This window comes from Ambystoma mexicanum, chromosome 2p (genome assembly GCF_040938575.1).
Source record: "Ambystoma mexicanum isolate Mex_15411 chromosome 2p, UKY_AmexF1_1, whole genome shotgun sequence".
Lineage (NCBI taxonomy): Eukaryota > Metazoa > Chordata > Amphibia > Caudata > Ambystomatidae > Ambystoma > Ambystoma mexicanum.
This window is the reverse complement of record NC_090923.1, coordinates 1,361,904,638-1,361,918,090: the sequence shown is the minus strand read 5'-3', so window position 1 is coordinate 1,361,918,090 and position 13,453 is coordinate 1,361,904,638. Positions and strand designations below refer to the sequence as shown.

Below are 13,453 nucleotides of genomic sequence, written 5' to 3'. Positions count from 1 at the left end.
ATTTCGATGGGGATCTGTTATCGACATCTTCTTATCGCATTTCTGACATTTCTTGAAGCCAGTTTTAGGCGTAGAAGGGTTCGATGACGAAGACATTACGAGAACTGAAGCGCCGTTTTCTTGGTACAAAGCGAAAGCTATCAGAAAAAGGGAACTGAGGCCAACGGGCACAGCTCGAGCCTTTTATACTGCGGATGATGTCGACGGATACCACCGAAGGACATAGACGCTGCAGACTCGAGCAGAGCACCCTCTGGTGGAGAACATTTTTTTCCAAAGCAACAAAGCTGAAGGTAAAGATTTATCGAGCATGAGGAATACATGGGAGGACACAATCCATTCGAAAGATTGGTTGCCTTTGAGCTAGAAGAGAAAAATGGAACAAGTAACCGCCAGAAAGAAGAAATCGCTCTGAAGTGCCCATCTTCACTCCTAATTAAGAATAAGAGTGTCTGTTCAGAAAACAGAGGGGTTCATCGATTACTTCACATATGAAACAAGTTCCGTCCTGAAGAAGGCCCAATTAACAACTGTCAAAAACGTTTGGATACACATATTATGGCACAGGGGCTGAGACACGTGTAGACAATTCAACGGCTTGAATGACAAGCTGTTGCCTCCTTTCCATCTTTCTGTCCTGTGTAAAGAACGTGGAGAGAGCGATCTATTAAGTTGTTCACCTAAATTGAATATGTAAAAACACAAGTAGTTTTGTTCAATGAGTTGATAGGTTTAGTAACAATGTGATTCAATCGCTTATAACATAAGGCACAACCGTTTTTTTTTTTATAAAGCGTCAATGATATGAACGATATATGTTAAGGTCTTGTTATATGTATGAGAATGAATTTTATATGGGATTTTGTTAGAATTATGAATAAATTCAAATGTTTTAAATGAAAATCTTGATTGGATATACTAAAAAATGCTGAAACGTTTTATATCATTAAATAGTGCCACCACAAACAAAAGGTGTGAACAGAAGGGAGGGGTACCCAGTTTCCTTCTTTGTTTTGAACATAAAATATAGGATGCATTGTGTCCCACAAATCCTTCTGAAATAAAGACCCTATTACATCTCAATCCCTAGGACTCCCGATCATCTCTGCAGAACCTGGAGATCCTTAAATGCAAAAAGGCATCACATTTCCAACAAAGGACTGGAAACACCCAAGGGTTAGGTTGTGTTGCTCTTATTTCCATCAGCAGAGCATTCCACTAAGATTAATAAAGGCCCTTGGAATCGGTCTACTCAAACAGGTTATCTTACAAATATAACCTTCCTTACTAGGCGGCCACCCTACACGTTTCAAATGTCAATGCTAATGACTCTCTCTATTGCCCACAGTCTAGTCGAGAAAGTGGCTTTGGCCCATGTGTCCCTCGTGCCCGCTTCCTTCATTTCTTTCTCTTTTCCCCCACTCCACCCAAACACCAGACTCCACCCTTTTCCACTCCTCACATCCAAAAGCGACATTTAACAAAAAAAAAATGTATTATCCAATGAAACGCTGGGCTTCTTACCTGCTTTCGTTCCAGCAGCGCATTTGTTAACTGATGGCAAAGACCAGCAACTGAAATAAACATAAAAAGGTATTTAACGAAAAAAACTATCAGAAGTAAAATTGAGATAAATACAATGTGAAGTTGGCTTGAAATGTCACTTACAAGTGTCTGTTGCGTATCTAATGTGCTCTCCGTTGCAAGTGCTGATGAAAATCTGGACCTGTGAGAATAACGTCTCAAAGTCAGGCACACTTGGCATAGAAAACTTCACAAACCTACAGGGTACAAAGAGACAAACAGAATCCAGGCATTTGTACCTCAAAATGACACATCTGAACGATATTTTAGTATAAAACATGTTCATTTATCAGTAAAAACCAAATAATCAATCCAACGGTGCCAAAGCCAATAGAGTGGCGAGCATCAATGGGGAGCAAAGATAATTGAAATGATACACTAACTATGTCTTGATCATGGAACAGCGGACAAGGGTTCCCAGTGAGTCTCAGGTTCAGGACATATAAACCAATTAAGACCATGCACCGAGCCAAAATTAAATTGCTTTGTCCTTGCTCCAGGTACAGATATGCTAGTTCAACTGTTTAAAGAAAAAAACAACCATCTTTGTTTATCTAATTGTTCACCATTGTCTATGCTGAGAAGAGATGATGAGACTTGTAGTCCAAAACATCTGTAGACCCAGCGGCTACAGTCGTATATTTACAAATTGCAGGCCAAAAATACTTGCAGAAACTGGTCCTGCAACCCTCAGAGAATTCACAGACGCAACATCTCATCTATACACTAAACAACTTGTCAGGAGCCTTACAATGAATGTCAGCACAAAAAGGATGGGTTTGGATTACGAGGATAGTTAAAATATCATTGACAAAGAATATTTTGAGTTGTCATCTCATGCTAAGGCACGAACACCATTTTCCAGCAACAGCCCTCAAGTGCACAGGAACTGTGATCGTTTGCCAAGTATTGCCATGGCACACTCTCGTACACTTGAATCAAGTGGCACACGTCGCTACCCTACACCAAGTATTGCCATGATATGCCTGGAAACTCACATCTTCATCAGATTGTGCCATTTACGTACTTAAATCTTTGGGCAGACAATGCCATCACAGCCGAGATACTTGGAACATGAAACACAAACCACATTTTATTTTAATCAGATACTCAGGCACTCCAACTTTTGTGAGGCATTGTCGTCATTCACAGGCAATCTATCATATGCCCAGGAACTCGCTTCTTAAGGCAACTTCTGCAGGTATATACAGGATACAGACATACTGCCAGGTACTCCCACCATTGTCCGCATATTGTGATCTATGCCAGGTTACTCCTACAAAAAGGATGTGCTGCAGCATCATTGTTCCCTCTACTGCGTAGCCCCAGCGCCATCCTACCTAGGTCTATGCTGGAGCATGGATGCTATGCTCCCCCGCGATCCAGCAATGGAAAGGAGTGGGCTACTTGAGAAAAGATTTGTATCTACACACTTACGGTACAGCAACTGCATCCCTTCAATGTATCATTAGGACTAGGGACATGGGAAGCGAGGGCAGCATTCCTCTGTGGTCTCTGGTTGTTTGAGCAGAATGCAATTTGCTGGTTGCAGGTCTCCCTATAGAGGGTGTCACAGAGACGGTTTGGTCCTGTTATCATACCAAACACGTGTGTGTGTGTGTTGTAATAATGTGCATTTGGTCAGGGGGTAGAAATGAAAGTATACACGGGTTGCTACGTGGCGATAAGGTGGTCGGATCTTACCCCTACTACCAGCAGTGCACAGATGGTGGAGTCCATTGCTCGGTTTTCATGGCTTTGTGTCAGGGGAGACTTAAGGAAACGCAGCAAGATTTATCAGTTGGAAGTTGAAAGAATAACCAGGTTACTCACCGTAGTGACCACCTTACTCCTAGTCCATAGTCCCCTTTCCTCCATACTTATGGGGACATTCCTCCGTCCTGTGGGATGGGACCGGAGCACTTTGAAAAAGCATCCAAAGTTTTGCAAAAATGTTAGTCATTCCTCTCTTTCTACGCCGGGCCCGGCACGCGGCCGTAGCCCCGTCCATCTCAGCTCCGCCCCACGCATCGCCCATCTGTCCTTTTCTATCACAAGGTTAGAGACCTTTTAGCAATAACAGAGGAACCTTATTAGAGGGGACGGAGGGCGGGCGTATGGAGGAAAGGGGACTATGGACTAGGAGTAAGGTGGTCACTACGGTGAGTAACCTGGTTATACTCCTACGTCCCGTCCCCTTTTCTCCATACTTATGGGAGATTCCCAAGCACTCCTTACAGAAACTATGGGTGGATGGAAAACCCCTTACTGAAACAGGTTCTTCAGCACAGCCTGACCAAACTGAGCATCAGATCTGGAGCTCAGGTCTAGACAATGCTGCTTACAAAAACCCGATGGGGAGGTCCAAGTAGCCGCCTTTGCGATGGTCTCCCAGGGGACATATTTCTGAAAGGCAACTGCGGCTGCCTTGTCCTTCACCAGGTGTGCATGAGTACCTTTAGGAGGCTGCAGTCCTTGGACGGTGTAAGACTCCATAATGCAGGCAGCGATCCATCTGGCGATAGTCGCCTTAGTGGCCTGCTTACCTTGTGGATTACCAAAGGTCACCAACAGTTGAGAAGAGCTCCTAAATTCGGATTTTCTGTCCAGAGAGAACTTAAGAGCCCTTCTAACATCCATGCAATGCAAAACCCTTTCCGCTTCTGAAGCGGGGTTCGGAAAAAAGACTGGTCGAGAAATTGACTGGTTCAGATGGAAATCAGAGACCACCTTTGGCAGGAAAGCAGGGTTTGTCCATAGGACCACCTTATCCCTGTCAAAAACCAAGAAGGGATGCTCCACCGACAAAGCCTGGAGCTCACTCACATGCCTTGCTGAAGTAACGGCAACCAAAAAGGACACCTTCCACGACTGGTGCTTTAGGTCCACCATGGCCATTGGTTCGAAAAGTTTATGGCACAACGCCGTCAGGACCACATTTAGATCCCACGACGGGTGCGGACTACGAATCGGAGGATAAAGGCGCGTCAAGCCTGCAAAATGTCGCTTAACCACTGGATAAGACAGAGTAAGAGCATTGGTCCGTAGATAGGTAGGCAGATACCGCCGAAAGATGAGTTCTGCATGACAGAACGTGAATTCCCGACTCCGCTAGGTGGGATACAAAGGACAGTGCCATGTCAATCGTAGCTGCCCTTGGGTCCAGTTGTTTGTTTAAACACCAATGACAGAACCGGAGCCATTTGCTTCTGTACTGGGACCTAGTCGAGGGTTTCCTGGCTGCCTGAATAATATGCATGTTAGCCGCAGATAGGCTCAGATGTTCTAAAGACCTGAACTCGGGCACCCTGCGCCAAGCTGAGCAATTGTGGGGAGGGGTGCCACAGCCGTTGCTCCCCCTGGTGAAGGAGCTCAGGGCTCACCGGTAACCTGATCGGTGGATACACCAACAGGTGTTGAAGTTCTGAGAACCAAAACCTGGCCGGCCACCACGGGGCTATAAGTAGAAGGGAACAGTTCACCGTGTCCTTCAGTTTGCAAATTGTCCGATGACCCAGAGGCAGAGGCGGGAAAGCATAAGCCCTCATGTTGTGCCATGGAATCTCGAGAGCATCCCCCAGAGAGGAGGCTCCCAGACCGTTTCTGGAGGCATACAGAGGAAGTTTCTTGTTTGCCGCTGTAGCAAAGAAGTTTCTTGTTTGCCGCTGTAGCGAAGAGGTCTATTTCTGGAGTGCCCCAGCGCAGGAAAATCCATGAGAGGATCTCCGCCTTCAATTCCCACTCGTAGCTGACCATTGTCCACCGACTGAGGACATCTGCCGTGACATTCAGCTGGCCCGGAATGTGTACTTCAACTAGCCAGACACCATGACGAACCGCCCACTCCCAAATCTGGATGGACAGGTCCACGAGAGGGGAGACTTGGTGCCCCCTTGCTTGTTGACATAATACATCGACACCACATTGTCCGTGCAGATACAGACCACTTTGTTGGCAATGATCGTCTGAACACCTTGAACGCTAGGAAGATCGCCAGAAGCTCCAGATGATTGATGTGGAGGAGCTTGTCCTGAGGTGACCAAAGATCCGAGACCTGAAGAAGAGCCAACGTCACACCCCACCCCAGAAGGGAGGAGTCCGTCGTGACCATTACCATAGGGACTGGGTCCTGAAAACCCACCCCCACCGACAGGTTGCTGAGAGACGACCACCACTCCATGGAAGCCGGAATCATCAACTTGGGAGTCCGGATCCACAGCCTGACGCAAAAAACTCCGAAGAGCCATCTGAGTCCGCCTCATCTTGAGACGAGGAAGAGCCAATACGCATGAGGCCATGAGGCCGAGAAGCCTCTGGAACTACCAGGCCGACATGCTCTCTGACTGCGCAAACATCTGACAAGTGGCCAACAGATCCGCCATTGTGTCCCCGGTAAGGTACACTCTGCAGTCGATCGTGTTCCAGCGAAAACCCAGGAAAATCAAGTCCTGAAAGACCATCATGGAAGATTTCCACCAGTTCACAGACAGCCCAAGATGGAACAGGAGCTGAAGGAGAGACTGAAGATTGCACGCGGCTCTCAACGGGCAAGGGCTGTCCAAATACAGATACACATGGATACCCTGCAAACGAAGATAGGCCGCAATCACCAACATCATCTTCGTGAAGACATGCAGCGCCGAGCTGAGGCCAAAAGGAAGCACTTGAAACTGGAAGTGCTCCTCTCCCATGAGAAAACAGAGATATCTCCTGTGTGGATTCCAGATCAGAATATGCATGTACGCATCCTGAAGGTCCACCACGCTGAGCCAATCGCCCATCTGCAAGGAGGACCGATCTTGCCGGGCGTGATCATCTTGAATTTCTCTTGGCGTAGGAAAAGATTGAACTGGGAAAGGTCTGGAATGGTGTGCAGGCCAGCCTGGTTTGGTCACTATACAGCCGGGAGTAGAAGCCCTCCCCTCGCTCCCCAAGGGGAATGGGCTCCACAGCTGTGAGGTACAGCAGTTTCTGAACATCGGCTTTTAAGGAGGACGATCCAGACTGCTGGAAAGGAGGGTTGAAGGATGGGGTAGGGGGTAAGGGTAAGCGGAAGCCCGCCAGAGCGACTGACAAGACCCACCTGTCCTCGGTGATGGTCTGCCACGCCTCCCAATGAGACGCTATGCGTCCTCCCACCGGGGTCTCGTGTGAGCGCGGAGAACCCTCATTTGGCAGGCTTTTCAGTGGTGTTACCACTTGAACCTGAGAAGCGGGAGACAAACCGTTGCTCCGGCGGTTATTATCCGAAGGGGTATCCACTCTGCGGGATTTCCGATCTAGAAACACTAAAACCAGAGGAAGGCCGGCTTTGCGACAACGGTCTCTGGGTTCTAAAAGGAGTTTTAACCAGGACGGACAAGGACTTAGCTGTCTGGGTGCTGTCCTTTGTTTTAGTCAGCTCCACATCCGTTGTGGAATGGAAAAGCTCCTTACTGTCAAACGGCAGGTCCAGCAGCTTGTCCTGGACCTCTTTTGAGAGTTTGGTGGCATGCAACCACGCCTGTCGAGAGGTATCAACTCCCTGCATCAGGCCCTGAGCCGAAGTGTCGACGTGATGAGCCGTGGCCTCCAGCAGATCCTGGGCCAAGACCCTGGCATCGGACAATCCCGCCTTAAAGTCTTCCAGCTTCTCGACCGGAATTAACTCCTCGAACTCCGACAGACCTTTCCACATCTTCATATTCGCCCCCGCTAACACCAGTTCTGCATTAGCATGCCGGAGCTGCAGGGCCGAGTTAGCAAAAATCTTCCTCCCAAGGGAGTCGAGGAGCTTGCCCTCTTTCCCCAGGACCCGAGTAGCCATCATAGAAGAGGATGCTGCAGGCCTGGACTGTAAGGTAGCCGCAGCCACCACCGTGGAGGAGGGGGGCGGACAAGATGATAGGGCCACCTCTTCCGAAGAATGTAGCCTGTATCACGCTTCAATTTCCTTATTTACGAAAAGTCCAGAGTGTGGCTTTTCCCAGACCCCAAGGACCTCGGCCAAAAACATCCTTCTGCAAGAACAGGCCGGTGCGCTCCCAAGGAGACAGGGTGAACGCCCCCGAAAGCACACCCTCCTGAGGAGCAGGTCCCTCGGGCACTGGAACATCCAATAGGTACCCGGTCATGAAAAGCTCTAATGGAGCGGGGCTGGTCTTCGCTGTCCTGATCCCCCTGCGCATGATCCGACAGGTCAGGATCCTGCTGAACCGTGTCAGGCACCGCCTTGTCCACGGGGGACAATGGAGGCAAGGGGGGGGGGGGGTTGGGGGAGGCACCGTAGGCAAGGGCGGCGCCGGCGGAACCATCGGTGGAGCGGGTGGAGCCCGGGGCGCGGGCGGGCATATCTCCCCAAAAAGACCCTTGAAATACTCTCTCATGGGGTCGGTACACATGAGTGTCTGAAATTTGCCGAAAAAGGCATCCTCTGGAGATGGAATTGGAACTGCCGGAGGAGGCCTCTCATGAGGAGGATAATTCCAGGGACGCAGAGGGGAGGGTTGCCACACAGGCCCATCCCCCAAAGTGTCCATAAAAATCAAGGGTGCCGAACCCACAGGCAACGAGATATTGTGCGGAAGGGGCATCCGAGCGTTCCAATCGTAAACTGGACGAAACGGATGTGCACAAGGAATTTTATGTTCACTCGCGAACCAACACCTACACCTGAGGCCGATGGGGTAGTTGTAGGGGAAGCACCCAAAATGGCCGCCATGGTTGTGGCGGGAATGGCCACCATTTTGCCAACACCTGAGAGGCACTGCGGCATGTGTGGAAGTGAGGCAGGGGTTCCAGTTGGTAGGTCAGGGGCCTTAATCCTAGCCTTTACATAAGGAACCTCGGCCGAGCCAGTACTATGAGGCCTGGAATGTTTCTGCGACATACCAATAGCCAAACTAGCCTACACAGGAAGGACCTCGGCACTGCCGGTAAAGGAGGACCTTTCACTCCTTGCCCCCTCAACAGTTCTGGCGTCGCCGCAAGAGCGGGAACAGTGAGAAACAAATTTTCACCAACAAGGCCTTGCCAGGCCTCTCAGAAATGTTGGTTTCTTTAGCCTCTGTACAAGGGACCTCGGACCCAGTTCCGGTAACAGCCTTACTAGAGCGGGCCTCGAACATCCGTTCGGTAACACCAAGCCCAACCACGGCCTTGGGGCGCACCCCGGTACTTTTGAGGGAAGCCGATAACGAGGCATCAGAGCGAGCACCGGTACCTCACGACTCAGTAGAACTGGGTCTACAAGCAGCCCCCACATGAGGGGCCTAGGAGCGTACGCTAGTATCCACAGGCCCCTTACTGAGATCCTCGGAGAAAACTCCGGTACAATTATTAGGCCCAGAAGGCACCTCGAGGCAATCCCGGTGACAGAGCGGTCAACGCTCCTCCCGGCCCGGGAAGAGCCCGGAAAGGTGTCTCCCGGCCGGGGTGCTCTGAAAAGTAAAGAACTTACCGGGCGTTTCTTCTTTTCATCAATAAAAGATTGAAGATGCGAAGGAGGAGTACGTCGAAACACCTCCTCCCACGGCTCCAACCGACGTTGAAGTGCCCGAACCGAAAGGGAATTGCAATAAAAACATGAGTCCCAGTGGTGGTCCGGACCCAAACACTCTAAACAAAGAGGATGGGGATCTGCCCTCGTGAAGCGTCGGTGACACGATGAACAATCTGGAAAGTCTAGTTTGAACGACATAGACAACTAGTACACGATCGCTAGCAAGAGCCAGAGAGGAGGAAAAGGGAAGAAAATCTTCCGCGGATACAAGTGTGTCTAGTCCCGAACGAGCGGAGAAAAGGACTTATGGCTGGTGCGTGGGGCGGAGCCGAGATGGGCGGGGATACAGCTGCATGCTGGGCCCCACGTAGAAAGAGGAAGGACTAACATTTTTTCAAAGTGCTCCGGTCCCGTCCCACAGGACGAAGTAATGTCCGTCCCGTCCCACCGGACAGAGGAATGTCCCCATAAGTATGGAGGAAAGGGGACAGGACGTAGGAGTAGGTCTCTAACTGTGATGAACAAGCTGTGGTGTGCTAGCCAAGTGTGGTGCACTACTGAAAAGCCAGTAGTGTATTTATTCTCCTTTGAAAGAATATGGCTACTACACAAAAGGGACTAGCCAAATAAACCAAATAAAAAATAAAATAAAAAAGGTTATCAGCCAGCAGTCTTACTTGCAGTTGGCATTTAAGATGCTGGTCTTGTAGTATAGATACATTGCTGTTCGGTTACAAATCTGCATTATGTTTTCATGGTGGCACTCCCAATTTAAATAAAAGTGGGAGGGGTACAGAGCTCACTTTGCTTCATGGCAAAGTGACAAAGCTGGAGATAGTTTCTCCTCCCATCCCCATTGTGGAGATGCCCTCAATGCGAGTTTATTCTTAAGCATTGAAAACAGACACTGTTCTGGGGTTCATGATAGAAGCTTCTACCCAGACTGGTCCTGCAATGTGCTCTAGCAGAACCTGGTAGCACTATGTCAGCCAAGCACGCCCGCTTAGAGGCCTACTAAAGGTTTTAATAAAGCCACTGGTTTTGTGTACAAACTCCCGAAATGGCAGAACTGGATAGCTGCGGGGATAACAAAAGTGGGTGATGTGATTATGGAAGGGGGGGTTGTACCCTTTGATGATCTGGTTAATAAATTCGATCTCCCTGCTACTGACCGATAGACACACGCAGCTAAGTCACGCCCTACAGCGTCATCTCCATGATCAGAGTAATATGGTGAACTGTACTCCCATAGAGAGAAACCTAGTCCTAGACAGCATAGATGCCAAAACCACCTCTGTGATGTATAATTCTCTCACCTCCTTTGCCACACCTGAGTTGGTGAGCCTGAAGTCCAAGTGGGAGAGGGATGTGTGGGAGATCCTGCCTGAGGACTGGATAACAATCCTAATGTACCCAAGAGAGACAGCCATATCGGCCAGGCTCTGCCTTATCCAGCTTAAAATTCAACATAGAATCTACTACCCAAGGGTAGCACTCTATCGCTAGGGTAAAATCACAGACCCTAATTGTATATGCTGTTCAAGAGGAGGGCACTTTCTTCCACATACTATGGGACTGCTCATACATCAAATCATACTGGCAACAATGCTGTGATACACTGTCTAGGGTACTGGGCTGTACTGTGACCAGAGATCTGAAATTGATACTACTGGGCGTAGAGGAAAAGGGTGCAATGTCACGCACTGACAAACTACTGTTTTCAACCTCCACAGCACCGTTCAAACGCAACATTGCCAAACTGTGGGGGTCTAATGTAACCACGGAACATGTACAATGGATAAACAATGTAGATACATGCATAGTGATGGAGCGAAGAGTCTATGCGGCCAGGGGTTGCCCTGTGAAAGCCGACAAGATCAGGGGAAAATGGGAGAACGCTCAATAAGACATTGGAAACTGTATGTGGGATACTTGGAGAGAAAATCCAGTCTACACTAGAAGGCTTATATTTTCTAGTGAGATATGCCAGATGCTTCAATACATCTGCCAAGAAAGTGTGAACCTGTAACACTGCCATTAATTTGTGCTGTTGAACCCGGGACCCATGAATTGTTAGAATGGTAAGGTTGATGGACTCCACAGGAGTCAATGTTTATTTGTATTGTGTAACAAAAAAATTAATAAACATTTTTTTATCAAACAAAGATTGAAAATGGCGAGCGCAGGTAACCGGAAATTAAAACTAGCGCAAAAGCATCCAGTGGACGAAAATGGAGCTAGTCACAAGTTTAATTCAATGTAGTTCAGACCTACATTGAATTAAACGTGTGCAACGGCCTCCATTGGTGAAAATGAGAATAGCCGGACATTTAAACTATAGAATATGTGACTTTTAAAATGAATTACAGTATTATATATCATTGCATTGGTGATTCAATTATCTTTAAATATTACAAATCAGTTGAATAATCACCACTGAATACTGCTTCTTTATTTTTTGTGACAATATTGCAACTGGTTAATTGTCATAAGTTTCTCTAGACGTTCATCTGCTTTGCTTTCAAAGAGATGGGACTCCTCAAAAGGGCATGTTCAATAACCTGGACTCGCAAATGGCTTCTTTGCCATCCGTAAGAATGGCATGAAAACCTTCTCTATCGTCCCCTTTGGTGATGTGCTCTGCCACCATGGCAATGACGTCCCATAGCGTAAAAGTAAACTTTGCTAGGGCACAAGGGACTATAGATTTCAATGCCATGCTGATGGCAGAGAAAACTCTTAACCAGAGTGTCAAATCTTTTATCGTCCCTATCCGGTGGTATAGTTGGATAGGCAGCAGCCCCGGATGTAGAAGTGGCAGTCTGCAGCACCAAGATTTCGCGTGTGGGATACTAGGATAGAAAATCCAGTCTACACTAGAAGGCTTATATTTTCTAGTGGGATTTTTGTTAACTGCCGGGTTCATATCCAGGGATTCCCAATTTGCTATCACCCTCTTCTGCAAAGCAGAGTGTAATGGTAACACAGGATCCTTCTGTTGACCCTTGTCTTAAATTTCAGAAAGATCATCCTGCTGCCAAACTGTAGCAGGCCTTACCCACGACAGATATTCTGTAACACTATTCATGTGTGACATGTAAGAGGCCTGTGCATGCTCCAAGGTGTCGCAAAATCCATCTCTGGAGAGGTATCAAGGCCACTTGCGTTCTTTAAAGAATCAAACAAGTGTTCCATTCTTGATTCCTCAGAAATTGGAGCCTTGGAACATGCGGGGTTCTGATCAGAGGACTCATTTTCCTCAAAGAAGGATGACATGGACTTGAAAAAGTGTTTTGGTAAAGGTTTATAAACGGTCATAGGTTCCGGTAACAACGTCTGCGTCTTTGTCATCGAAGAACTCAACCCGTGCCTCAACAGAGTCAGAGGAATGAGGTTTAGCCCTCTCCTCAACTCAAGGCTTCAAATGCATGCAAGGGGTTGATGGTTTAGAGCCCTGGCTCGAGGGCACACAAGCTGTAACCTTTGAAGATGCCTTTTCAGCCTTAGGAGGCGCTATGGGGTCATGGGACTCTTGGTTTTACAGAACGAGCCAGAGTCGAATTCACTAGGGGCATACTTACCTGGATGTGCCATCCTGCGCTCGCGAGAGGAGTCAGAAGATGTTGAGCTGATCTGTGATGTCTTTTCTTGGCCTTCTTACGAGAAGCCGAAGACGAGTGATTCTTGGAGCTCTTGCACAGTGGTAAACCCCACCCACTTTAAACTCCTTTTGTCGCAAGATGGTCTGTTTCGAAGGAGTCGTCGATGGGGATTTATACTGCAACCTACCCATAGTGAGTCTCCCCCCTCTTTTTAAAAACAAACACTATTTTTGGAACAAAGGTATACAGGTACAACAGTACAGTATTCATAGATTATTGTTACTGTTGAACACCTCTCCCATGCTTATACTTTTTAAAAATGATCCGAGTCTCTTTGCCTTTGAGCGTTTTCATTTTTCAGCTCCTTCACCCATTTCACTCCACCCCTCTCCCCTTACGCGCCCCCCCCCCTCCCTGCTTTAACCATAACTTCAAACTACGGAGTTCAACATGTGTGAGATCAAGGATAGGGTTTGATTTGTGTTCCTGTCCGCTTACTGTTGATGGAACTTGTATAACATGTGTGTTCTTGAGAAGACTAGGTTTGAAGTATTGGGCCTCTCTCGCGCTCACCCACTTGTGGAATGGGGTCCAGATTTTCAAGAATTTTAGGTACTTTCCGGCACTGAGTGCGCATATTTTCTCCATGGCCATCACTCCCCAAACCTTGACCCACCACCAAGCAGTTATAGGGCCTTCTTCTTTTTTCCAATTCTGCACTAGAGTCATTCTTGCCGCTGATAGCAGTTGGGTGATGAGAGTGGCAGTCACTCCTAACATTGCATAT

General features: G+C 48.0%; 1 protein-coding gene across 1 annotated transcript in view; it reads right to left on the bottom strand.

Moving 5' to 3' along the window:
• COPS3 (COP9 signalosome subunit 3) overlaps nt 1–13,453 on the bottom strand; it is a 351,396-nt gene that overhangs the window by 241,067 nt on the left and 96,876 nt on the right. The window contains exons 3-4 of the mRNA XM_069645733.1: nt 1,669–1,781; nt 1,525–1,574 (exon numbers count right to left, since the gene is read on the bottom strand). Coding sequence (XP_069501834.1) covers nt 1,525–1,574; nt 1,669–1,781 — 163 coding nt within the window. The remainder of the gene's footprint in view (nt 1–1,524; nt 1,575–1,668; nt 1,782–13,453) is intronic.